Source organism: Erythrolamprus reginae, chromosome 1 (assembly GCF_031021105.1).
Source record: "Erythrolamprus reginae isolate rEryReg1 chromosome 1, rEryReg1.hap1, whole genome shotgun sequence".
Classification (NCBI taxonomy): domain Eukaryota; kingdom Metazoa; phylum Chordata; class Lepidosauria; order Squamata; family Dipsadidae; genus Erythrolamprus; species Erythrolamprus reginae.
Genome location: NC_091950.1, coordinates 214,013,347 through 214,041,133, shown reverse-complemented (window position 1 = coordinate 214,041,133; position 27,787 = coordinate 214,013,347). Strand labels below are relative to the sequence as shown.

At 41.9% G+C, this 27,787-nt stretch overlaps 2 protein-coding genes across 3 annotated transcripts in view; one reads left to right on the top strand and one right to left on the bottom strand.

The window, feature by feature from the left end:
* Window positions 1-622, bottom strand: part of PIKFYVE (phosphoinositide kinase, FYVE-type zinc finger containing) — a 113,355-nt gene extending 112,733 nt beyond the window's left edge. The window contains exon 1 of the mRNA XM_070732139.1: window positions 600-622. The gene's annotated coding sequence lies outside the window, so the exon portion shown is untranslated. The remainder of the gene's footprint in view (window positions 1-599) is intronic.
* IDH1 (isocitrate dehydrogenase (NADP(+)) 1) lies at window positions 82-24,790 on the top strand. 2 transcript variants are annotated; one of them, XM_070732150.1, is made up of 10 exons: window positions 82-438; window positions 922-1,117; window positions 3,940-4,067; window positions 8,752-9,043; window positions 10,180-10,285; window positions 16,885-17,062; window positions 17,833-17,984; window positions 21,813-21,953; window positions 22,794-22,956; window positions 24,006-24,790. In XM_070732150.1, the coding sequence occupies exons 3-10, from the start codon at window positions 3,946-3,948 to the stop codon at window positions 24,097-24,099; spliced, it is 1,248 nt and encodes a 415-aa protein (XP_070588251.1). In that variant the 5' UTR covers window positions 82-438; window positions 922-1,117; window positions 3,940-3,945; the 3' UTR covers window positions 24,100-24,790. The 2 variants fall into 2 exon arrangements, with proteins under 2 accessions (XP_070588251.1, XP_070588250.1); XM_070732149.1 differs by lacking the exon at window positions 82-438 and having other exon boundaries at window positions 734-1,117.
* The last annotated feature ends 2,997 nt before the right edge of the window (window positions 24,791-27,787 follow it).

Genomic DNA, 27,787 nt, shown 5'->3' with positions numbered 1-27,787 from the left:
AAGCAAACTTGACTTCGGGAAAGTGAAGCGCGTGATTCCGTCCCATGACTTCCTTGAATTAAAGTCTTGCTTCCCTTTCTCATACAAATTGGCCCCTAGGCTTGCATGGGGACGAATTAATGCCGGAAGGAGGCCAGCTTTCCGGATGCAAAAACCTTCAGCGTTCTTGTATCTAGAAAAGCAGCCGAGGGTCAACCTAAAAGGCCAGTGGATTCACTTGCTCGTCCTTGTGGATCTTGTTTGCTCAGGACCAATCAGTGTCAAGATTCAAGAAGATCAACGGCGGTCAAAGCTTCCTCTTTGCTGACAGTCGGATCAAATTCGACCGTTTCAGGGATCTGAAGCCTAAGCTGTTTGTTTTGTTCAAGCTTCGGAAGCCGGAGACAAGCCCGTCAAATCCTCAACTTGCAATCTCGCACGAATCAGCCCAAGCGACAGGTTAGCGCTTGTCAGTGGTGACAAGACAAAGAGAGAGGGAAAAAAAATACATTTGTTCTAGCTGGCATTTGCAGCGCGTCATCCTCGTCCTTGTCTCCGATCTACCCGGAGGAACAGGATAAATAAATAAAATAAATTAAAAAATAAAAAAAATAAATCACCTTTGTTCTACTCCTCCTTCCCCTACTCCTCCTCTTTATTCTGTACGTTCTGTACTCTTGCCCCTTTCCCCCCCCCCCCAAAAAAAAAAAAAAATAACCCTTCTCCACTCATTTTCCTTCGCTGGTTCGTGTCAGGCGCGTGGGAAGAGCGCATTGGCGAGCGGCTTTCCTCGTATTTCTCTATTGGGCAACTGGAGAGTAAAGGAGGGACGAAATATCAGCCCTTATTGTGGGCGTTTACCGAGGCTGGGAGTAGGCATGGCCCTAGCAGACTTTCATTTAAACCTACTCTCTCTCTTTTTAATTTTGTAACCTATTGCAGGGTCTCCGCCCCGAGTAAAACCGACAGAGCTAGCGCTAGCACCAGCAGTAGCAGCTACAGCGGCGTAGAGTTTGGCCGTGGCAGTGGGAGCGAGTCGAGCAGTGACAACAACCCAGCCTCTCCTCGTCCTGGGATCTTCCAGTCCTGTTTCACCAAGCCTTCCAAGTCCTTCAGCGACTCTTATCTGCCCAAAGTGGTGAGTCTCCCCTAATCTCGTTCGCCTTCGCTTCCTCGGGGTTGCTATTGTACCGCTCCATTGTAAAAGCAACGGGTTTTGCAATACAGTATATGAAAAGGCTGGCAAGGGTTATTGTGCTGCCGAAAGCAACAAATAGCTTAACTAAAATGCTGCTATAAGCTTACACGACCCGTTTTGCGGTTTTTTACTAGTCCGGCTTTGGAGAGGGTTTTTTTTTAATTACGTGAAAAGCTCCTTTCATATGCTGTACTAATAAATCCTTTTTTGTGTTAGAATTTTCATGCTTCCAGTTGCTTTCCACTGTTGATTCTTTGTTCCCACCCTCAAAATTGGAGACGTCAAATGGCTGAGAAAGCTTTCCACCTTTTGTGTTATATTGGCTTGGTTAGGTTTTGATTGCAGACTATTTGCTTTATAGCATGTTGTAATATAACTGAACAAAATATTCTCTCCACTGCAGAACACTGCCTTGCTCCTAAGAATGAAGAGGGCCAAATGGATACATCTGTCCTTTTTTAGTCTTATCTTGATTTATGTGGGGGATTCCCAGATAGTTATAGTAATATTTGCACAATTAAATGGTTTCATAAATGATGTTAAAATTCAATCTGATTAAATCAATTTCAGGTTCATTTCTTAATTGATTCTGAGCTTTGTGTAAGATAATTGATTTATATCATAATCACATAATGGTATTCTGCATTTAGGTTATTTTTTGGGAATCAACAATTCCATTACAAGTGTGCCCATTTATTTATTTATTTATTTATTTATTTATTTATTAGATTTATATGCCGCCCTTCTCCGTAGACTCTTGGCGGCATGAAAATATGAATTGGAAATGTTTAAATTAATTGGTCCCAATTTTACCTTGATCGAGACAAGATAGTGGCTGGGTACTGCTTAACAAAACCAGCATTTTAATTTGAAGTGTGTTTATTTTATGTCATTCAAGGTGGCATACCTAAGTTTATTTCACTGATTGTATTAAATATACAGTATTTTAAAATGATAGAAAACCCAGGTAACAAAAGGGTCATTTTAGCAGTCAACTATTACAGTTTCTATATAGCCTTGCTCATTTGTGCAGAATTTGCTGTGAGGTGACATACAGTACATATATGGACATCCAATTTCTGCAGCAAGATAATAATAAAAAAATATGTAAAATATCTCTGAGAACTATCATTTTGCCTAATTTTTTTTTCTTCATCTTTTCTACAATAAGGCCTGTTTAATTATGGGTTTCAGAATACTGGTTATTTCGACATGCAATATTATGCAAGCACTCTTCTAATTGCAACACCTTTCCCTTTTTTCAAATCCCTTTCCCAGACATGATAGCATAAGGAACAAATTGGGCTATCGTATATAATGTTCCTCTAATATGAACATGAGTTACATTTCCACTTCAAAACTTTTATGGACTGGAGGCCATTTCAATATATGATGGAGATAGGAATTGATCTTGAAAGCTTATGAATACTTTGCTTCACAATGATGTTTTCTCATAGTTTATCACATTTATAATCTCTGTATAACAAACTCTGATTTATATTTAATAGTTCATTGATTTCACATCCATAAAGAAAATAATTATTTTTATATTTTTTAAAAAGTATCTTGCAGCCATACATTAAGTATTTCTGCCAGTTTAATGATTTTGTAATGTTATATACTCATATGATTAGACTTTAGCCTGGTGCAAACAGTACAGTAGTACTACTGTATAGTAGTACAAAAAGTAATTTTAGAGTGGAGCTACAGCATGTGCTTCTTTCATTGACTCTTGCATACCGTGTTAGATATCTTCTGAAGATAAAATTGCCAAGTCATGGCTCTTTCATAACCAACACTCATACGCAAATACCTGTGGGGATTATCAATTGGCCATGGAACATTTTAAAACTATGCTTTTGTTGACTAAGGTCAGGGGGCAGGTAAAAGCATTTTATTTCCTTGAATATCTTCCTTTGAAGATCTCATTTTCAGAAAGTAAATATATAGAAAGGGTTCCTTTAGCAGCCAAATAGACTTTATTAAGAAAAGGAAAACAATGTGCTGGCTATACAAGTAGGTGCCTGGAATGCAAATGTTTAGGCTTCTCCAAAATGCAGAGTATGGTAGTGTCAATCAGATCAAGCCCTGCAATTTTATTTTATTTGTTAAACTTGTATGGCTGCTCATCTCACAAATGTGACAATGTCATACAATCACAAAATCAATTTTAAAAGCATTCAGTACAAGTACAAAAAATAATATTAGTATAAATAGCTAAGATATATAACAGGTTATAAGCAATGCCAACTAATCACATTACCATTTTCTTGCAATACCTAGGCTTTTTTTACATAACCAGGTTTTAAGGGAGTTCCATAAGAGTAGTAGAGATCTCCTGTCAAAAGGGATGATGTTCCAGAGGGCAGGTGCCATGGCAGAAAAGGCCGATGTTATATGTTATACAAATAGGATCTGTTTGTACTGTAGTTGGAAGTCTCAGATCAAAGACTTTCACAGCATAGCTTTTGGAAGCAGATTCCTTGTGACTACATTCCATATATCACCAATAATTTTTGAAGAATAAAATTATTTTGCTCTTTTATACCCTATCATATCATGATTTTATATCTACATGTGTATCTTTCATTCAAAGAAACTAAAAATTCAAGATTGATATTGTGAGACGGGGATATACAAAGCATATACAAGAAGTATAAAATGTGTGCACTGAATTAAGTTCTTTTAAGAGCAGATTCTGGGCTTAATTAAAAAATTGAGGTGGAGATGAATTGGAACTTCCTTTGTTTTATTTCCATTAGCTTACAATGTCTAAAAAAATCAAAGGAGGCTCTGTGGTTGAGATGCAAGGGGATGAAATGACCCGTGTGATATGGGAACTGATTAAAGAGAAGCTGATCTTTCCCTACGTGGACCTGGATCTTCACAGGTATATCTTCTATACTATGAAGAAAATGCAGCTTATGTGTGTGTTAAGTGTTAGTTGTGGTACTTGGAAAAAGTCTGAAGAAATAACTCTACTTATATTTTTTGTGTATATTTTCAAAACTGCCTCCTTATTCTTCAAATTATGACACTCCCTAACCAAACCTTTACTTTAAAACTGGAAGGGTCAAGTACAGGAACTGCCCTGAAGATAATCTGTTTCCACGCTGTCAGCATTCATTCAGATGCTGTTGCAAAGCCCAACTGTTTCCAAGGCTGTTTTGTATTTTTAAATTAACCAAATTATCTGAATGGTCACCATTTGTTCTTGTGCATTTTTTAAGTGCCATAACCAGCAGAGAAATGTAATAGGTTTCATCACTGCACTATAGAAAATAGCTACCTAATAAAAGCTTTTCCCCCCCAGCCCACAAGTTAGGAGGTCCTGGCAACAGCATTTTTTTCCTGTCATGTTCCCCTTACAATGCCTTCATTGCATCCCAGCCTTGATTGTGACAGGTTTACATTTAAATTATCCAAATAGAGTTACCATTTTTCTTCTTATCCCCATGAAGTCTAAGGGCAGTCTGTAGGTAGGTAAACTCTTTAAGTTTTGTAACCCATTAACTTAGAAGGAACTTAGCAAACTGCAGTGACTTGAAAAAAGTTAGTATTGACAATGGGGACAACAGCTTTCATGCTAATATAACTTTCTGCTAATTCAAAGAAGGCTAGGTAATACAAGTCAATTGTGGAGAGTTGCAAACTTGCATCCTTTCTTTTGACTCAGTTTAGTTCAGATATTCCATAAACCTTCAGAAGCTACAGTGACAGAGGTGGCATCACATGGGATTTAATTGATTAGCTGTTCTATTAGTTATCAAGGCCATTAAAGGAGCCCTCTTGATAAAAGGACAGCAAGTTCTTTTAATTGCATCAGCTACAAACAAAAGCCAGGACATTTAGAACTTTACCCTACTTCTCTCATACTGTACTTTGTTCCCAGGAGCAAAAGAAAGGTAGGCGATTACCTGTTTCACAAGATATACTCTTTTGTAACCACTGAAGCTGCTAAAAGTTTCGTTTCAAGTTTAATTGGATTTGTATGCCGCCCCTCTCCGAGGACTACAAAATACTACATGGGTCTGATTTCTATGACATAGTGGAATCCAGATAATATATTTTTATTTCTTTTTTGTCCTTCTGTTAAAAGAGCAAATATTCTAACTAATACAATTTAGGATAATACATTGATTTATATAGAATTTGGAGTGTATATTAGTGATGTTTTCCAGAATTCCTTCTTTAAAATTCCTGCAGATTACTTTGTAGGTAGCACTAATAAACGTAAGTACTGTATATTAAAGTATTTATTTAAATTGTTTATATGACCACTTAGTTCATTACAGTGATTCTGGGCAGTGCGCAAGTATTAAAACAAACCGCACCATAAAGGCAATGACACCCAAAGATAAAACAAATTACTTTAGTCATAGAAAATGCACATCACAGCAGCAGGGTTCATCTAATTTCCTGAGAACTTAACATCCCGTGCAATTGTTGAAGTTTACCCAGTCTAGATCTTAAGTAGTCTAGATCTTAAGCAATTTGAATAAATTATCCTTGTTAATAACCCACGAAAGATTCTTTCTTTTGCTTTTTTGACTCAGAGTCCAAACTATCCTTTTTTTCTACTCTGTCCCTCTATGCAGTTTAATAAACCCTTCTGTCTCTAAACCTTGCCTTGCTGCAACTTGCCATAAGTATTAAAGTTACTCTACTGAGTAATTGTGCATTATTCTCTCAAATCAAGTCTCAAGTTTGGAGATAAAGGCAGTAGATGACATTGCAGATTTTTTGTTAAGATATTGCTCTTTTGATCCAACTTGCACTATAAATGCAATAAAGTTCTTTTGAAGGGCTATCAGGAGATTTTGTCTTTCAGTAATTAGTATGAATTGCTCATAAAGTCACTTGGAGTCTAGGTTGATTTGATTCACCTAGCACAGGGGTAGGCAAAGTTGGCTCTTCTATGACTTGTGGACTTCAACTCCCAGAATTCCTCAGGCAGTCATGCTAGCTCAGGAATTCTGTCATAGAAGAACCAACTTTGCCTACCCCTGACCTTGCAGATTGAACATCAACTTTTCTTTCCCAGAAACAGCTTCAGCTTTTTTTCTCTCTCAGCTTCCTGTGGCAGCCTTTGCTCTGGTACTGATTTATCAAAGCTGTTTTAAAATGTTTGGAAAAGGAAGACATTCTCTTATGCACTAGCTTTGAGTTTGGATAGGCTTACTAGTGCAGTGATGGCGAACCTATGAAACGCGTGTCAGCACTGACACGCGTAGCCATTTTCGGTGACACGTGGGGAGCTTTAGGGCAGCGGTCCCCAAACTACGGCCCGCTGAGGCCATTTACCCGGCCCCCGGCAACGTACGAGATTTTACAATAAGCTCCCGAATCTCCCCTCCACTCTGCTGCTGAGCGTCTGGCGGCGGCAAGGAAGAAAGCCAGGGGGCGGGGAGGAAAGCACCCTATGGCAGAGCAGCAGCAGTTCCTCTCCCTGAAGGCGAGAAAGACCGCTTTCCTCCCCGCCCCCTGGCTTTCCTCCTCCTCCTCCTCCAGACGCTCAGCTGCAGACCGTCTTGGTCCCTCCAGTGCCGCTTTTTTGCTTCTTCGCCGCCCCGCGGGAAGCCTGGAAGCCCTGCAAGAGCGGCTGGAGGGGGCCGTAAGCAAGTCATCAGGACCCCCGCGCACTAACTTGTTGACGGCCATGCCGTCCCGGATCGCGGGGAGGGGAGCTCTTCTCCCGCCAAGCGACGGCGAGGCCCTCCCAATGCTTGCCCGCCCAGGCCCCGCACTTGGAGCCGGGGTGACGGGCCTAGCCTCAGCTTACTTGGCCCCGGCGCGGCCGAAGCATGGGGCGGAGTAGGCGGCGGCTGCTTCAGGCCCGCCCCCGAGCTGAGCTTCCTTTGGCTTCCTTCGAGGCAAAGTTGCAAAGCTCACCTGACACCTGCTGCCTCGAAGGAAGCCAAAGGAAACTCAGCTCAATGAGGATCGGCTGTTGGTCTCTTCAAGCTGCTGCCGCCCACTGCGGAGATCCCTTTGCCCGAACAGAGGCGGCGGCGGCGGGTTCAAGGGACCAACAGCTGGTCCTTTTCGGGGCTGCGTTGTTGCAGCGTCTGAGGCCGCCTCCGCCTCCAGGCGAAGGGATCTCCGCAGTGGGCGACAGCGGCAGCTTTAAGGGACCAACAGCCGGTCCTTTTCAGGGCTGCGTTGTTGCAGCCTCCGAGGCCGCCCACCGAGGAGATCCCTTCGCCTGGAGGCGGAGGCAGCGGCGGCCTCAGACACTGCAACAACGCAGCCCCGAAAAGGACCGGCTGTTGGTCCCTTGAACCCGCCGCCGCCGCCTCTGTTCGGGCGAAGGGATCTCCGCAGTGGGCGGCAGCAGCTTGAAGAGACCAACAGCCGATCTTCATTGAGCTGAGCTTCCTTTGGCTTCCTTCGAGGCAGCAGGTGAGCTTTGCAGCTTTGCCTCGAAGGAAGCCAAAGGAAGCTCAGCTCGGGGGCGGGCCTGAAGCAGCCGCCGCCTACTCCACCCCACACTTTGGCTGCACTGGGCAGCTCTAGCGGGTGCGGGGCAGCAGGGCAAGCCACGAAGGGGGCGCAGCCAAACGTGGGTCGAGCGGGAGGGCACTGAGTAGTAGCCGTGGGGCGGCGGTGGGGTGGTTGGCTGCAAGGTACCGCCGGCGGCTGTATGTGTTGCAGGACGCCGTACATTGCTGCGCTGGGCATGGGGCTGGCACCTCCGTCCCAGCCCAGCCAGCGGGCCAGTGACAGCAATGTACTGCGACCCGACGTCGGTGCCACCGTCTTGGAGCTCCTGCTTGCAGCCGATTGCCCCGCGGCGTGTTGCAGGGCAGGAAAAAAAAAGAGAGGAAGGAAGAGAGAAGAGAGAGAGAAAGCAAGAGAGAGGGAGAGAAAACAGAAGTGAGGGGGAGGGAATGTGAGAGAGAAAAATGAGAAAATGATGGAGGGAAAGAACGAGGGAGAGGGAAACAAAACAAATGAGAAAGAAGGAAAAAAAGGGAGAGGGAAGAGAGAAGTGGAAAGGAGGGAAAGGGGGAGGGAGGGAAAGAAGGAGAAATGGAGGGAAAAGGAAGGAAGGAAAGGAAGAAGGAAGGAAGAAGAAATGGAGGGAACAAGGAAGGAAGAATGAAATGAATGGAGGGTCGGAGGAAGGAAGAGATAAATATAAAGGGAGAGAGGGAGGGGAAGAGGGGAAGGAAGGAAAAGAGAGAAAGAGAAAAAAGTGGAAGGAAGAGAGAAGGAAAGAAAGGAAGAGAGAGAGTGAGAGAGAAAGAGTGAGAGATGAGAGAGGAAGGAAGAGAGTGAGAGTGTTTTTTTCTCAAGGTGACACACCACCCGAGTTATGCTCGGTTTTTTGGCGAATTTTGACACACCAAGCTCAAAAGGTTGCCCATCACTGTACTAGTGTGTTGCCTTCACTGGGCTTAAATCTTGGGATTCTCCGTGGATTTCTGTGGCCAGATCTTGCCTCCTCTCCAGAGATGCTTTAAAAATACTGTAGTTTCTTAGTACGGTATAAATCTGGGAGATGGAACCATTCATGAATGAAGTGACTGTGGTTATGGTTAAATGTCATTTATTGGGGACTTTCTTTGCAGCTATGATTTGGGCATTGAAAATCGTGATGCAACAGATGACAAAGTTACAGTGGAAGCTGCTAAAGCTATAAACAAGTACAATGTAGGAATTAAATGTGCTACAATCACCCCCGATGAGAAGCGTGTAGAAGAGTTCAAGCTAAAACAGATGTGGAAATCACCTAATGGAACCATTCGAAACATTTTGGGGGGCACTGTCTTCAGGGAAGCCATTATCTGCAAAAACATCCCCCGATTAGTGTCTGGATGGACAAAGCCCATTATTATTGGCCGCCATGCCTATGGTGACCAAGTGAGTATCTTGAACAATATTTTATGTTTATCCTTTAACTTACATGACTTCTTACCATCATTAGCAATTTTGATTAGAAAATGCATGTAGTGGAGAACAAAATGCAATCTGGTTTACAGCATTATATTACTATATTTTTCAGAGTATAAGACGCTGCAGAATATATAGTTTTGGGGGAGGAAAGCAAGAAAAACAAAATTCTGCTTCTGCCTACCGGTATCCATCAGTATTAATGTATCTAGCACCCTTGCAATAAACAGCCTGGTCAGCTTCAGCACATTATCACAGCCTGATGTAGCACGAGCAGCTGATTAGTGGTTGGATAAGCCCTGCAGGGATCTCTGCCTCCACGCGTTACATTTTCGGCCTATTCCAGGCAGTGGAGATCACCACAGCCCATCACCGTGTCTGCATCACATTTCAGGTGGTGGTGTGTCAACTGGCAAAGCCGGGATTGCCCCCTAAAAGTGGCTGAAAATGTGACACACGGAGGCCAAAAATGATGCGTGCAGAGGCCAAAATTGCAATGCGCGGAGGCAGCAATGTGCTGTGGCAATCCCTATTGTCTGAAATGGACCCAAAGCGCAATGCGCAGAGGCCAAAAGGAAGGTGTGTGGAGGCTGAAAACATGATGCAAAGGCAGCGATGTACTGTGGCGATCCCTGCAGCCTGGAATGGACTGTAAACAAGGCATGCAGAAGCCAAAAATGCGATGTGCGGAGGCCGAAAATGGCTGGCAGGTGGGCGGGACTTCGGTTATAAGACTCCCAGACATTTCCATCCACTTTTAGGCAGTGGGGGAGTGCATCTTGCACTCCCAAAAATACGGTAATTGTTATAAAGCATGTGTGTCATAGCGTTAAAATTAATTATTTATTTATTAGATTTTTATACCGTCCAACTCCTTAGAGACTCTGGGCAGCTAGATTAGAATAGAATAAGATTAGATTAGATTAGAATCCAATACAATTAGATTAGAATAGAATAGAATAGTTGAGTAGCAAATTGCCAGTATTTTCTTTCCCACAACATCAGGGTGCAGCAATAGAAATTGTTTCCAAATAAATATGGTATATTATGACAGCTGTGTAGAAGAATGTTTGATCAAAACTGGTACTCTATTTTTTGTTTTGTAGTACAGAGCTACAGATTTTGTGGTTCCTGGTCCTGGAAAAGTAGAGATGATATACACACCAGCGGATGGAGGCAAACCTGTAACTTATTTGGTCCATAATTTTGAAAGTAGGTGTTTTGAATTAAATAAAGTGTTGATCAAAAAATGGTTGTCTGTGGAAAATTGGTGAAGATTATAAGAAATGACAGTAAATTAATAAGTTATCTTCCTGTAAGCTTTTATATGAATTAGATAATTGGCACTTGAGGCCAAACTACTAAATAATGGAAGAAATGGGGTCCATCAATTACATCTAAGACTCTATGAAGTTTAGTTTAGTTTATTAGATTTGTATGCCGCCCCTCTCCGAAGTACTCCGAAGTACTATTTGATCAATTTCCCAGGTGCTAATCGGAAAATGTAAATGAAGGATTAATAACAATATGGCTTTGAAACTGACCACCAGTCTGTTGGGTGGATTATAAAAGTCACTGTTGCCTTCTCATAAAATTGAGGCATGGTGATCAACATAACAAATGTGCAGAAAGTAAATTTCCTAGATTTTTTAAATAGATTCTGTTATAACTATTGCGTCTCCCATCCTTTTCACTACACCCACCTCTTTTTTCCAGTGGAAAAAAACAGTTGAAAATTAGAGTGATCCAATATTGCTTTGATGTTGTATAAATAGCTATAAAACTGATTTAAGTGATTGTGAAACCTGTTGGAACAATGGTTGTGAAACCTCATGCATCTAAATCTGCTTTACTTTATTGAAATCATGAAGAGTCTTCTGGGGTGGGTAGCCATACCAAATCTAACAAAATTTAATATAGTTTGAAGAATATCTACAATTCATATACACAATTCATATAATATTCTGCAATAGCTATACTTAAAACAAGAAGAAAAGATAAGCAAATACTAAAGTATTCTAATGTGTGCTTTGTAAAGGAAATCTTCACAAGCTTTCCAGGTCCTTTTAAAAGAGTCTTCCCCAATATGTCTTTTAGTGTATGGGACTACAATTCCCCTAGTACTGAATAAGCCTGATCTCTGATTGGAAATAGTTAAAGCTGTCTTTAAAATATATTAAAAGTATTTTTAAAAGGCCTGACAAATACATTGATTGGGAAAATGCTTAGGGCAAATAGGCACAAATAGTTCTCTTCGTAATAAAGTTCCTTTGAAATGGTGAAATAATCTCTGAAGTGAGAGAGTGTATCTCTGTAGAAAGAGATTATATAAAATGAAGCAATGGGTGAGGCATTATAAGAAGAATTCAGGGGTGGGCTACTGCCCAGATGGGAAGGGAATGCAGTGGGGTGGCGAAAATGGAGTACCCAATTTGCACAGAAAGATGTTGAAAGAAAATGCAGGGCGCCCTGCAGAAGCCACGCCCACAGTGGGTAGTAAAAAATTTGGTAGCCCTTCACCAGAAGAATTACAAAGGTAACCTTCCTTACTTTTGGACAATTTAAAATATTGGTCTGACATTCTACATACTGTATGGAAAGTTTCATCATATCTTTTGCCTCTTCTTACGAACTTTTTTCATGTTACGAACGCCAAACCCGAACTTCCGGGTTTGGCGTTCGGGAGGCTGCTAGGAAGCCCTCCGGTTGTTTTAAAAGGTGACAGCTGGGCGGCGCGGCTTCCCAGCGGCCTCCCAAACGCCGAATCCGGAAGTTCGGCAAAAGTTCGAGTTCGGGAGGCCACTGGGAAGCCGCGCCGCCCGGCTGTCACCTTTTAAAACAGCCGGGGGCCTTCCCAGCAGCCTCCCAATGCCGAACCCGGAAATTCGGGTTTGGCATTCGGCTTCGGGAGGCTGCTGGGGTGGGGGGTGTCAGTCCGACCCTCCTGTCTCCCCCCCCCAGAGTCAAAAACCCAAAGGTCCCCACCACAGCACCCGCTGCAGGAGACTTAAGCCTCCCGATCCTCCTCGCCCGTGGCCGGCAGAACTGCCTCCTGAGCGCTCTTGACCGGCGGGAGGTAAAGAGCTGGGGTGGGGGGGTGTCCTGACACCCCCCCCCCCAGCGTTTGCCTCCCGCCGGGCAAGAGCGCTCTTCTGCCGGCCACGGGCGAGGGGAAGGGAAGCCTCTTGCAGCAGCTGCTACAGCAGAGACATTTGGGTTTTTGGCTGGGGGAGGAGGCAGGAGGTCCGGCCACCCCACCCCAGTGCTTCACCTTCCCCCCCAGCCAAAAACCCAAAGGTCCCCACCACAGCACCCGCTGCAGCCAAAAAGGCAAAGCCGGGCGGTTCCCCAACCGCCGAAGGAGGCTTAACCCCGCCCCTCTGTCCCACCCATCGCCCGTATCCAGCAGAAGCTGCCACCCGAGCGCTCTTGCCCAGCAGGAGGCGAAGCACTGGGGTGGGGGGCTGTCGGGACACCCACCCCAGCACTTTTCATCCCGCCGGCCAAGAGCACTCGGGCAGCAGGTTCTGCCAGACACGGGCAATGAGCGGGACAGAAGGGCGGGGAGAATCAGGAGGCTCCTTTGGCGGCTGGGGGCTGCCTGGATTTGTGATTTTGGCTGGGGGGGGAGGGAGTTAGGAAGGTCCTACTTCTTCCCCCCTAGCCAAAAACCCAAAGCCTGTCTGCTGCGGTTTGAGCTTCCCATTCCTCCATGTCACTTTGCCGCTCCTGTCCTGGCTAAACCGTGCGGCAGCAGACAGGCTTTGGGTTTTTGGCTGGGGGGGAGGGAGTTAGGAAGAGCGGAGCGATCTTCTGCCGGCCATGGGCGAAGGGCGGGGAAGCCGGCGGCTGTAGCAGCTGGTGCAAGAGGCTTCCCCGCCCTTCGCCCGTGGCCAGCAGAAGAGCGGCGGGGAGCCGAGCAAGAGCGATCTTCTGCCGGCCATGGGCGAAGGGCGGGGAAGCCTCTTGCACCAGCTGCTACAGCCGCCGGCTTCCCCGCCCTTCGCCCATGGCCGGCAGAAGATCGCTCCGCTCGGTCGGCGGCTCCGGAGAGACAGGAGCCGGGCGCTGGCCTGCCTTTTGCCCCCCCCTCCCGCCGCCGCCTGCTTCTCTCTCTCTCCTTCCCCGCGCCGCTGCTCCGTTCAGTCGGCAGCTCCGGAGAGGCAGGAGCCGGGCGCTGGCCTGCCTTTTGTCCCCCGCCACCCGTTGGCTGTGAGCGCTCTGCCAGGCAGCCAGGAGGCATTCAGGGCGAAGTGCATGGAGGAATGGGAAGCTGAAGCCACCGGCGTTTGAGCTTCCCATTCCTCCACGCCCTGAATGCCTCCTGGCTCAAGCAGGCGGCAGCAGACCGCCTTTGGGTTTTCGGCTCGGGGAGGAGGGAATTAGGAAGGTCCTCCTGCTCCCCCCGAGCCGAAAACCCAAAGGCGGTCTGCCGCCACCGGCTTGAGCCAGGAGGCATTCAGGGCGAAGTGCGTGGAGGTTTTGGCGTTGGGGTTTGGCGTTCGGGTTCAGGAGGCTGCTGGGAAGCCTCCCGGCTGTTTTAAAAGGTGACAGCCGGGCGGCAGCGGTTTTTTGCGGGGGGTTTTTTGTTGTTGCGCGGATTAATTGACTTTACATTGTTTCCTATGGGAAACAATGTTTCCTCTTACCAACCTTTCGTCTTACGAACCTCCCCCTGGAACCAATTAGGTTCGTATCTTGTGGTACCACTGTACTAACTTACCGTATTTTTTGGAGTATAAGACGCACCTTTTTCCTCCCTAAAAGAGGCTGATAATTAGGGTGCGTCTTATACACCACCACCACCCCGCCCTAATTAGTTGCTAACGATCTTCCCAGCTCTTACCTTACAGGCTCTTTCATTGTTTCTCTCTGCCAAGAATGTATTCCAATTTTTTTTATTGCTTTACTTGCTCCAGATATTTACCCAAGCTCTTTCATTGTTACTCTCTGTGAAGAATGTTTCCCAAGCCCTAAGTCTTTGCAGGTTTTTTTCATTATTCTAACTTGTTCTGAGTAAGTTTCTTTCCAGCCCTAACCAGGTGCCAACAATGTTCCCAGCTTTTACCAGCTTGCAAGATCTTTCATTGTTTCTCTCTGCCAAGAATGTATTCCAAACCCTATCTTTATAGGGGGGGGGGGGGGTGTTTCCACATTGCTTTACTTGTACCAGATATTTATTTCCAGCCCTAACCAGATGCTATTAATGTACCCAAGCTCTTTCATTGTTACTCTCTGCAAAGAATGTTTTCTAAGTCCTAAGTCTTTGCGGGGGTTTTCCATTGCTCTATTTGCTCAGGCTGTTCCTTTCCAGGTGCTAATGATGTTCCCAGCTCTTACTGGCTTGCAAACTCTCATTGTTACTCTCTCAGAATAAAAAAAAAATTAAGACCTTAACCAGGGGATAAAATATTGTGCTGAAGCTGACCAGACTAAGGATGCTAACCAGATGAATATCTGGTGAACAGATTCTTTTTCCTATTTTCCTACCCCAAAACTAAGGTGCGTCTTATATTCTGGTGCGTCTTTGAAAAATAAGGTACTGGGTTGAGTATTTTACATTGGAGAACACTTTTAACATTTAGAGTGACTTATATTAAAAAGGTGATATATGTATTTTAATAATAGTATGGTAACCTGAACAATCTTTCTTGAAGAGTTTGAAGGCTTACATTTACCTTATATTTACATTATCCTATCCATTGTATCCAGATTCCTTATTTTTATTTGTGATGACCAAGAGTATTTTATGTTGATATTACAGATTTTCTCTGGGAAATAATAGAATTGCTTTGTTGCATTCCAATCTTTATGTAAATAAGACACTTCATTTATATAAGCTATGAGCCAAATTCCTTTCATGTTTCCTGTATATTTTTCCCCTTAATCAGATTAATATGATTGCATTAACTGGTAGACATAAAATGTTTCATATCTGTGCAACTTAATAAAATATGCATTAAGAAATAAAGAACTGATGGCTATGGCACAGCCAATAAAATTGCTGTAGTATGTGTACTGCTTTACAGTGGAGCCATGAATAAATAGTTGTATGCTGTGTGCCAGCTTGTACTAAGTGACAAGTACAGGCTGATGCTTGACTGAAAAAACTCCAGGCATATTATATCTTTGTATTTCATTCCTAACTAATGTAATTGCACAGCTTCTCAACTTGGCAATTAGAGGCCATAATTTTAACAGCTTCCAGGTAGTAATTCCTAAGTTTCTAACAGTATTCCTGTAAAACAGTCCAGTGTTACTCCCAATTGTTATCTTTATTTTTGGCTGTTGTTATTTTTATGAACATTTTGGAGAGTTTTTTTCTTTATAGATGTAACTCATTAGTTTTATTTCATTGTAATTTTATTAGCCTATAATTAGAATAAAAACTATGACAAACTGGAAAAAAAATCAAAAGATGCAGAAAAGAAAGAAAAGGGAAAAATAGAGAAATAGAAAAAGAAAATAATACAGAAACTTCTTATCTTCATCACAAGAAGTACAAGCACTTCTCCACACAACCACAATTGGGATCAGAATATTTATCCCTAAGCAATGCAATCACTAAGCAAGTTATGTGACTGGATCTGATTTTATGAATATATTACCATAGTTGTTAAGCAAATCACATGTGTTAATTAAGCAAAATCAGCTTTCCCAATTTGCTTATTGGAACATCTGAGAATTCAAATAACAATCATTGGACTACAAGATGCTGCAACCTTTGTAATGGCAGTAGCATTTTGAATAAGTGCAGTATAGGTTTATCACATTAGACAGGAATTAGTTTATGAATACAGTAAGCTTTTTTTACTGACATTTCTGACAGTGTATGATCTGTTCCGCATAATTTTGGGAACCACTTTTTTGGTCAGCATGGACCTGCCATATTATTAGTTCTAATTCTGCTCAGTAGTGGCATGTTCTTTTTGAGAGTTCAATGGGGTCCAAATGACCAAATGTGGCTTCAGATGTATTTCATAATTTGCTACAGATTTAGAGGAAATGAGGGGCCTGATGTTTCTTAGCTGCAAACTTAGCCAATTAAAAAGACTTTACATGACAAGCAAGTGAATTCTAATTTTCTGCACTTTTTGTTTTATTCTTTCTGACTTGGAATTGTGAATATGAAGGGAGGCGCAGTTGCACAGTGGCTTAATCTGGAGATGGTCTGGTTTGAGTCCTGGCACTGTGTCAGGGTGAGCTGCTGTCACTCACATCAGTTTCTGTCCACCTAACAGTTTTAAAAAATGTTCTATAGAAGTAAATAAATAAGTACCACTTTTGTTGGGAGATGAGTTGGTGCTCCATATGGGCAGTCAGATTCCTGCCAGTTCTGAACTTCCCAGTTGTGGAATCCAGTTATGAGTTGGCCCTGGGAAGGATAATGCTGCATGAAGAGTCACTCATCTTTCTTTCTGGTGCAAATCCAGTTTGGCCTCCTATGATGCACCTTGGGAAGCATGCAAGCATGTCTTACAACAGAGCTGTAAATTGACAGCCAAACTATTCTGCAATGGGACTTTGGTTTCCTGGATAATGTAACAATACAAACACTAATAATAATGGATATGAACATCAGTGAACAATTTGGTAATGTGTAGTAAAGAGTCTTGTTGCCTGTTTGGAGCCTTATGGCTATATAATAAAAAGAAATTTTCATCTTCCATAGCTAATGTGGTGGTATGAATTGGTTATCATTCAACCCTTGAAAATACATGTAAAAGAAAAAAGTCTGTGAACTCTTGTGCTGTAATGAAGCAAAAGTTTGGTTACATGCTCTCTTCATACTACTCTTTTCTGTGATACAGGCTGTGGAGGTGTGGCTCTGGGGATGTATAACCTTGATCAATCCATCAAGGACTTTGCCCACAGTTCTTTCCAGATGGCATTGTCTAAAGCTTGGCCCCTCTACATGAGTACCAAAAATACCATTTTGAAAAAATACGATGGGCGTTTTAAGGATATCTTTCAGGAAATCTACGACAAGTAATAATACTTTATTACATATTTTCACTTGCAGGGCTACCTCTTAGAAAAACTAATTTTTGTAAGCTTTCGTAATAGAGTATTAATTCCAGACTCTGAAACTTTATTCTCAGAAGCTTTTTTAAAATGAATTCTTCAAAATTAAATGCAGAAGATACTGAACCAATTGTGCATATTAAACTATGAACAGAAGGGGATTACAAATATAAAATGAAGAAAACTTCTTTTGGAGATTGTTCATAAGCAAACTTTAAAAATCCTCTGTATAAGTAACAAACCCACATACAAATATAATTTCTTTGCATTCCTCTATAGGGCAGTTCCTTTATTCAAAGCATCCCCTTTCCTCCGGAAAGCTGGTTGTGCTTGATGTTAATTTGCAAATCAGGAGGTTTTCTATTTCTACCTGTGCTCAGTGACAATAATGAGTGAGGGTTCACATTGTTCATGTACTCTTTAAATTAAACAATGTTGAACTAGGAAAGTTGGCAGCAAAGTTGCTATGCTTGAGTGGTTCACAAAGTTTGTGAATGAAACTAACTTGTTTCCCAATCTGTTGCTCAGTTGGTTAAAACAGTTCTCACTATATTGAAAAAATGTTGTTTGCTCAGATAAAATGCCCATCTCCCAGATATTAAGTACGGAAAGAAAATATTGTAGTGACAGAATTTAAAGTTCCTCTCTTACTTTCTTTTTATGGACTTTCGAAAGCATGAGTATGCCAGATCTGAGACAAACACAGATAACATTGAGTTTTCTTTCCCCTCCAGAGAGTACAAGTCAAAGTTTGAGGCCAAAAACATCTGGTATGAGCATCGACTGATTGATGACATGGTAGCTCAAGCCCTAAAGTCTGAAGGAGGATTTATCTGGGCATGCAAGAACTATGATGGTGATGTGCAGTCTGACTCAGTTGCCCAAGGTACGTTTAATGCCTCTAATGTGTTGATTTTGGTAGCATGGTAACTAGCCAGATGTATAGCTTTGCACAGAATAACAAATACAAAATATATACAGAATCACCTTGGTAAGTATTAATTCTGTCTTAAAAGTCAGCTCAATGCAGTATTTCAACAAAGGCTAACCAAATGCCTAGAGCAGTGATGGCGAATCTATGGCACGTGTGCCACAGGTGGCACGTGGAACTATATCTGCTGGCATGGGAGCTGTTGCCCTAACTCAGCTCCAATGTGCATGTGTGTGCTGGTCAGCTGATTTTTGGCTCACAGATGCTCTAGGATGGCATTTTTGGCTTCCAGAAAGCCTCTGGGGAGATTGAGGAGGGGTTTTGCCCTCCTCCAGCTCCAGGGAAGTCTTTGGAGCCTGGGGAGGGTGAAACCTGAGTCTACTGGGCCCATCAGAAGTTGAGAAACAGGCCATTTCTGGCCTCCAGAGAGCCTCTAGGGGGTGGGGAAAGCTGTTTTCACCCTCCCAAGGCATTGAATTATGAGTGCGGGCACTTGTGCATGTGCAAGAGCGTACACCCATGTTTTTTCCGCACCCGAGGAAAAAAAGGTTTGCCATCACTGGCCTAGAGTCTAAAGCTAGATAGGAAGACAGTAGCTGCTTTTCTTCTCTCCTCCTGCCCTCCCAATTCATAAAAGCCCTGCAAACCATAAGGCCTGATAAGTGACTTTCTGATATGTTCTGCCAATTATAGAAGATCTGGTAGAGTTAATTTGCTCCTGTTACCATCAGTGAAATAGTACACCTAGTACAAGATCAGCTAGGTTTGACTAGATAGTGCCACCTTCTGGGAATTTAAATTACATAGAAAGGCAAGTAAGTTATAAACACTAGCAAACAGCTGATGTAGATTATCATCACCCCACCTAGGCAACGATGCTGAACCTGCAGTATGCTCCAGAACTTCATCTTACTCAAATTTGTAAAAAATAGATGCAAGGTAATTCTGTACGTATAGGTGCTCTTGTTAATAGTATAATTCCAAATACAGGTAGTCCTCAACATACAATCACAATTGAGCCCAAAAATTATGTTGCTAAGAGAGACAATTACCATATATACTCGAGTATAAGCCGACCCGAGTATAAGCCGAGGCACCAATTTTTGCCACAAAAACTGGGAAAACGTATTGACCCGAGTATAAGCCGAGGTTAGAAAATGCAGTGGCTACTGGTAACTTATAAAAATGGAAAACAATAAAATTACATTAATTGAGACATGTTTTAGAATATTTATTTTAAAGAAAACCAGTAAACTAGCTCTGTAAATTTAAAAGAGGGTAAACAAATTAACAATATTAACAATAAATTAAAAAGTAAAAAAAGTAGCTCGATCAGGAACAAAGCTAAAACCTAAGAGTTAAAATCCTTCAAAACTGGATTCCTTCTCATCATTAATTGGATTTACATTATTGTTCTGTTTTTATATATGCTGTGAGCCACCCTGAGTCCTTGGAGAGGGATTGCATACAAATCCAATTAAATAAATAAACAAACAAACAAATTAATAAGTGTATCCAAAGAAGAGCTTCAGCATTAGCTGCTGTGAGGTTATCAGCATAGAAAACCAAATAGATAGATAGATAGATAGATAGATAGATAGATAGATAGATAGATAGATAGATAGATAGATAGAAATAGATACAGATAGATAGATAGATAGATAGATAGATAGATAGATAGATAGATAGATAGAAAGAAAGAAAAATAGATAGCTAGAAAGATAGAAAAATAGATAGATAGAAATAGATACAGATAGATAGATAGATAGATAGATAGATAGATAGATAGATAGATAGATAGATAGATAGACAGATAGATATAGATAGAAAGATAGATAGACAGACAGATAGAAAAATAGATAGATAGATAGATAGAAATAGATACAGATAGATAGATAGATAGATAGATAGATAGATAGATAGATAGATAGATAGAAAAATAGATAGATAGAAAGATAGACAGATAGAAAAAGAATTCCTGTCTAGCTCTGCCTCATAACACATTATTAGATCCTATCCAAGCAAGGACAGCAACTATCACAAAATACCATTTTTTAAACAGTTTAAATCCTTTCAAAGGAGGGGGAGGAGAATCTGACAGCAGGGGGCCTTTTTAATCCGACTAAGGGCAATGCAGAGAGAGACTCACCATTGCTTTTCCCCCCTCTCGGTTGGAGCAAATGGCTGCCTCATTTGCTTGAGCCAGGGAGAGGAACTACAGCGTGGGAGAGGGGACAAAAGCTGGTGCCTCCTCGCTCTAGCTCAAGCAATGGCCCCCTCGTGTGGTGACTTTGTCAATGACCCGAGTATAAGCCGAGGTTGTGTTTTTCAGCCCATTTTTTGGGCTGAAAAACTCGGCTTATACTCGAGTATATACGGTAAGTGAATTTCTTAAGTGAATTTTGCCCCATTTTACCTTTCTTGTCAAGGCCATTAAAGGAATCACTGTGATTCGTTAAATTAGTAACACCGTTAAGTGAATCTGTCTTACTCATTGACTTTGCTTGTCAGGTTGCCAAAGTTGACCACATGATCCCAGGATATTGCAACTGTCATGAGTCAGTTGCCAAGCATTTGAATTTTGCTCACATTTAGTGTGAAAAAATGTCATAAGTCACTTTTTTCAATGCTGTCATAACTTTTGGACAGTCACTAAATGAACTGTTGTAAGTTGGGGACTACCTGTATGTCACTGTTAGTTAAGGAGCTAACCTTATTTGAAAAGGGAAGGAATGGCAGTATGTAGCTGATGTTACAGAGCATTGTTACAAAATAGCAACAGCAATAGCATTTAGCCTTCTATACCGCTTCAGTGTTTTTACAGCCCTCTAAGCGATTTACAGAATCAGCATATTGCCCCCAACAATCTGGGTCTCCATTTTACCCACTTCGGAAAGATGGAAGTCTGAGTCAACCTTGAGCCAGTGGCGAGATTTGAACTGCTGAACTACAGTTAGCAGTTAGCAGAAGTAACCTGCAGTGCTACACTCTAACCACTGCACCACCCTGGCTCTTAAAATTACTGGGCAACCATGATTTTCTTAATGTTGGCCATTTAAAACTATACAATTAACATATTCAGGAAGTTTACAAGTCTTTATAGAAGTAGCTTTGTATATAATTTATTAGGCAGCTTCAACTCATAATTGTTTTATAATTGTTATTTTTTGAGAATAATATAAACACTGAAAATTTAGCATTTAGTCTAGATCACCTCTTCCCTAATACTGCCAATGTCCCTTTGGATTTGTTAATGTTTGAAGCTGGTTTGCATGATACATCTTCCAAGTAGAATTAAGACGACTCGCTTTGGGAGGGGGTAACACATAATTATTATGTGGTAATAAATTTGCTCACTTCTTACCACAAAGGTATTTTTCTGCCTATAAAATTTGTATGTAAAATCCAAAAGCACCCATCAAGTTTCTGTTTGAATCAAATCAGGTTTAGTGTAACAAACTTTTTTTATCCTTGGAAAATTGTATATCTTTAACCAGCCCTTACCAAACTAAATGCAAAATTTTAAAAATGCTATTTTAAAAATCCTTAAACAAAACTGAAATTGTAAAAAAATTCACTTTCCATTTGATAGCAGGAACAGTTAGCAGTAATGCCAGATAATAATTCCCCCCCCCCCCAAATAGCATTTTAGATAAAAAATAACTAGTCATATTAGTTGGGTTTCCTCTGCCTGCTTCTTAAAACTGCTGGGGTCAAGAGTTGCCAAACAAGGAATTATACATTTTCAAGTACACTAATTGCTTAGTTCATTCTCCTCTCTAGGTTATGGATCTTTAGGGATGATGACAAGTGTCCTGATATGCCCAGATGGCAAAACTGTTGAGGCTGAAGCTGCTCATGGCACAGTAACTCGTCACTATCGCCTGTATCAGAAAGGTCAAGAGACCTCCACTAATCCCATAGGTAAGTGGGTTCCACCATTCCCAGTCTAACATAGATAGTGTCTTAAATAAATGTCACAGCATAGCTCCAATGAACCCTTGAAAGGTCTATTAGCGAAAATACTGACTCAAAATTAATCCTGTGGGCCTATCAGATTACTTTAAAAATATGGAATGTTTACATTTTGTATGTGGCTATTGCTACATCATTTATAGTGTTAAATTGAAATAAATGTAGAAGCCAAACTTGCTTCCAGGGTCAAAATAATCTCTATGTCAGCGAACCAAATAGCATCTGAGAAATAAATCAATTTCCACTCCTGGGCTTTCACACACGGTTGGATTTTTGGATTCAGCACGTTCTTTCCAACCCTGGAATTCCATTCAGTTCCCATCCAGGTTAAAGTTCATTTCACATCCCCACACCCACAAGTGCAATCATGTGGACCAATCCGGTGCAGGAATTTCTGGTCCCTTTATTAGTTCAGTTGAACTTGGACTCTGCGTAAAGGAATGTGTGGTGGTATAAATCTCTCTCACCCCTCCCGATTCTGTCGCTTCTGTGTCAGGCAAAACCTCTAACTTCACATAATGACTTTGGGCCTGACACTCTAATTATTTAACTGGTATTAATCTTATGAACACTATTCAAGGGAAGAGAGTCCGAGTATGGGAAGTAGGAAAATTCTTACAACCTTTGTGGCTATGTAACCACAGGCTACTCTCTAAAATCTGCTCAAGAACAAAATGGAATTGTTAGGTTCTCTTTCAGACTGAGAGTGTAGGGAAAAAATAATGTAGGCAATATAGATGTCTATTTGAACAGTATTGTTAATTGAGTTCTCTCTTCCTATCTCCCTAGCATCCATCTTTGCCTGGACCAGAGGTCTAGCTCATAGAGCAAAACTAGATAACAACAAAGACCTCCAGAATTTTGCATCAGCCTTGGAGGATGTCTGTGTAGAGACTATCGAAGCAGGTTTCATGACAAAAGATTTGTCTGCTTGCATTAAAGGGCTGCCTAAGTAAGTGATCCGTTTCAGAGAAATATGAAAATATTTAAAATGTTCTAAAATGTATTTATTTAATGAATGTATAGGCCTGTGATGGCAAACCTATGGCACATGTGCCACAGATGGCACGCAGAGCCCTCTACAGGCACACAAGCTGTCACCTTGTGTCACTCAGCTCTGCAGTGCATGCGTGTGCAGCTCAAGCTGGGCAGCTGATTTTCGGGTCTCTGCTGGGCATATGCAGGGGGTCGCATGTGCAGGGGCAAAAGGGTGGGGACACGTATGGGGGTGGAGCGGGACACATGCAGAGGGTCATACACGCATTGCATGAATGTGTGTATGCCTCTAGGACAGCCATCATAAATATGAGTCAGTTGCCAAATATCTGAATTTTGATCACATCACCATGGAGATGTTGTTGGAGTATGGTTTTGCGGAAGCTAGCCTACCCAGATAGCCAACCCAGTTTACCAGCCTGCCTCAAACCAGGATATCAGGAATATTTATCTTGAAGATAATTGAAAACACTTACTGCAGTTTCTTAGTAAAACACTTATTTCTTTCGTAGCAAACCTACACTACCTATTTACACTGTAGCTACCTCTCTAGTAGTTACTATACAAAGTACTCACAATTCTACTATTCTCATTTATAATATTTAGCTACAAGTCTTCAGCCACCACAGGCCACACTAATTCACAAGCCACTCTAAACCATACTAAGCCACAATACCTCAATCCAATGCATAAGCCAAATCTATGCCAAGGTGCATTATATACTTTTGTCAGCCAATTAGATTAAATTATAATTTGCATATTCACCGTGACTAGTCAGTTTTACAATTCTTCTCTGCAATTTGTAATATTGCATCAGGTAGGCTCCAGTCTTGACAGATGTTACAATGTTTATGTGTAAAACGGTTATATGTCACTGTAACTTCAAACTGTCACTAAACTAATTGTTATAAGTCAAGGTCTACCTGTATAAAAAATAGATACCTTGTAAGAGCATTTCTTATACTGTTGAATTAACACTACTGTTTTACTTTGTTTTAATCACAGCGTGAAACGTTCTGATTATTTGAACACATTTGAATTCATGGATAAACTTGCTGAAAACCTGAAGACAAAATTATCTTCTCAGCCAAGATTGTAAGAGCTGCGCTTGAAGTATTTGCTCTGGAAAGACAACTGTCTCATGGATGGAAGAATGACTATATTATGTATTATGTATATATGTGTGTGTGTATATATATACATAAAAGAAATAAGGGTAGCCCTTCAAAAAGTAAGAGATCAACCTGAACTTTGTAATGATCAAACTCTTTCACCCTCTAGATTTCTGTAATGTTAAGAGAGGGAAAGGCACAGAGAACAGTAACAGAACTGATGTTTGTCTCTACGGAAAATAGCTTTTTCCTGGTCAGGAATTAGGGGAATTAATATTTGTTTAAGGGGAATGGACTCTAATGTCATTTTTAAAAGTTTTACTTTCTAACTCATTAGATTATATACAGAATGCAGACTGTATACTTCTGACAAAAACATTTTACTGAAATTGAAAAACATCCACCTTGATATGGGCATTGCTATAAGTGGATTTTAATTACTTGTGGTGGGGAAGAAAAGAAAAACGTTTTACAGGAAGCTTTACTATGATATAGCCTTGTACACAATAGAGGCAGAAACAATCCTTGAATTTCCTTACATCTGGGAGCTAATGAGAGAAAAAGCTGCTTTCTGCTTGCATATGTAGTTTAAGATGGAACATTTCAAACTAACCTATCACCCAATTCCGATTGGCGGAAACATTGGTTTTTAAGGCAGGAAATAAACACTAATACCCATCCTTGTGTCCTGTGATCTGTGAACTGTAACTTAAAATCCAGCAACTTGCACATTTATTCTGCCCCTTTAAAGGATATGCAATGTTTAGGACAAAACAGACTAAGATCTAACTCTTATACGAGTCCAATAGTGCCAACTTGATACCCTGTTTTCCCCAAAACAAGGCATCCCTGATAATAAGCCCAATCGGGCTTTTGAGTGCATGGCAGTAAGGCCAAGCACTTATTTCAGGGTTCAAAAAACTATATGAAAGGGTCTTATTTGGGGGGGAACCCAGTATGTAAATATGAGCATCTCTTGTTCCCGAGGAACCTGAAAAAAAATGGGAAGTGCAGATTACATTTAACTTTTCTATAAGGTAAGAATCACTGTTGGACCTGTGACAGAATTGAAAATCTGATGTACCTTTTCAAATTAAAGTGTACACAGCCATCATCACAGAACATCCATTCATGTAAGGCAAAATACCATGGTGGGAACATGGTTTCCAGTCTCCAGGATGCTCAATTCAAGTTTACCTTTTTTTTCTGTCCAACAGTTCCATTCTCAACCAAGCACAGAATCGCAGTTATCTATTTTTTTTAAAAAATGTGTGATAGAAATTGTATACGGGAAACAATTTGTTCCATTTTATCCAGAAAATTTATCATAATGTTGTACATGCCACATCAGAAATAGAAGAGGATTAGGTAAATTAGATAAAATGTTTGTATATAAGAATCCAAAATAAACTATTCTAACTTTAATTATTTGGAACTATGTTCAAAGAACAGTACAGTGGTACCTCTACTTATGAACGCCTCTACTGACGAACTTTTTGAGATACGAACCCGGTTTGTTTGCCTCTACTTACGAACCATTTTCAACTTACAAACCCAAGCCCAGGTGCCTGCGCTCTTACTGCCACAGGGATTCCCCTGCCTTGTGACTGCCGCCATCAGGATTTCCCATTTGCTTGCTGTTCCTGCGGGATTCCCCGCCTCCAGATTGCCAACACCGACTGTTGCCAATTGAAGCGCCAAGAATTTTCCCTGTTTTCCAGCGGCAGGAAAGCGGTGGGGGATATTTGAGGAGGACGTTAAGCGGGAAGGCAGATCCTCCTTCGAGGGGGAGGTGAAGATGTCGCTGAAATAATTCGATCTATCAGGAAATCAGAGGTGGGCCGGGGTGGTGGTGATGGGGAAAGAAGGTCAGTGGGAGCCTTTTGACAGCCCGACGCCAGTGGGTAGCTCTGAAGTTGCTTTCCATTCTGCTTGGAAGCAACAGATGTTTCCCGTTGCTTTAATGTTGGCGAAAGGCTGCGCTGGGCCCCTCCTCCAGGCGTTTCGTAAAGGCAACCGACAAAAAGCCACTTTCACAGACAGGAGGGGCAGCTATCGGAAGAGGAAAGTGGGCTACGGACAAGCCGAGCTCTCCCTGCCCGCTCGGAGGGACCCGCGGATGGGTGCCACGGCTTCCAGAAATGCAATCAGTTTTTAATATCTAAGTATCTCTTGGAATTTCTGAGGAAATAATGAAGAGAGAAACCTTTAGACAAGACCAGCTGGGTTTCTTTCCTCTGCGAGTTGCTGTGTTCAAGAGCAAAAATTTTCATCCCTGAGTTGAACGAGACTCACTTCGAGGAAAAATTGAAGGGATGGATGGATGGATGGACAGACAAGACATTTCCCCCAAGGGTTAGTGGGACTCTCCATTGTTTGTAGTACTGTTGATTATTTATTAAATTATTTTTATATAATAAATACAGAATGGTGTTAGTGTTGATGAACCACGTGAAACATTGTAAAGGGGTAAATGAACTGAAGAGCTTGGAGACTATGATCTATCTAGCAACTGATCTAGCAACAAGGAGAAAGGAAAACTACTTAACCCATTTTTGGCATCTATCTTTACACAAATGGAAAAAAACCAGCCCAACCTATCAAAAACAGCACCAGAAAAAACAGATTAGGAACACAAGCTAAATTGGGAAGAAAATGGTATCTCCTCTGTTCTGCCTGGCCAATAGGCCACCCCACAAGGCAATTATACAAACACACACACACAAGCTTGCAAAAAGCAAAAAGTTTCTTTATGTACCAAATTGGCTTAATGCCACAGCAACAGCAAGAAGAATGCTGCTTTATGAGTCCAAGGGTCAGAGTTAATGACTCAAGCCAGCAACAGAAGTCTTTCTGGCTTACGTCAGCCAATTACCCACTTAGCTTGATTGGCGAAATTGCAAAGGTGTCCAAAGAAAAAACAAAACCACGAAGCATCAATGTCTTTCTCAAATCTGAATGATAAATTCCGATACCGCCTTCTGCAAGCCCTTCCCTTTTTAACCTTGTGGCGGCATCTTTGATTCCTGACAGCTGTGACTTAGAATCTCTTTCTGCGTCTGCGCAGCTGCTCCTGGCATCCCAACATTCTACGGACCCGGACATTTAGGATGAGATCATCCATCATCCCTTCCTCATCTAACTCAGATGAGACTCTGACTGGAGATCTTACAGGCTCTGCTGGCCTTTCTGTCTCTCCAGCACATTCCACATCCCCTTCTCCTTCACTGTCTGACTCCTCATTTTGCCAGGCAGGTCTTCTTTGATCTGACGGAACCGGCTCCTCTGAATCAAAATCAGTGGCCAGAAGAGCTGGCCGTGAGCCAACCACAACATACCCTAGATGAGTTCAAATCACTAGGACCAGATGGATTATACTCCAAGGAAGGAACTGGCAGACAAGATCTCAGAACCGCTGAATGATATATTTCAAAGATCCTGGAACAACAGGGAACTGCCAGAGGACTGGGAAAGAGCTGGTGTAATTCCCATCTTCAAAAAAGGAAACAAAAAAAATAGATCCAGGAAACTGCAGACCTACCAGCCTGATCTCAATACCAGGGAAGATTCTGGAAACGATAATCAAGCAACGAATCAGTGAATACCTAGAAGCAAACCAAGTATACATGGGTTTCTCAAATACAGATCATGCCAGACTAATCTTATTGCCACCTT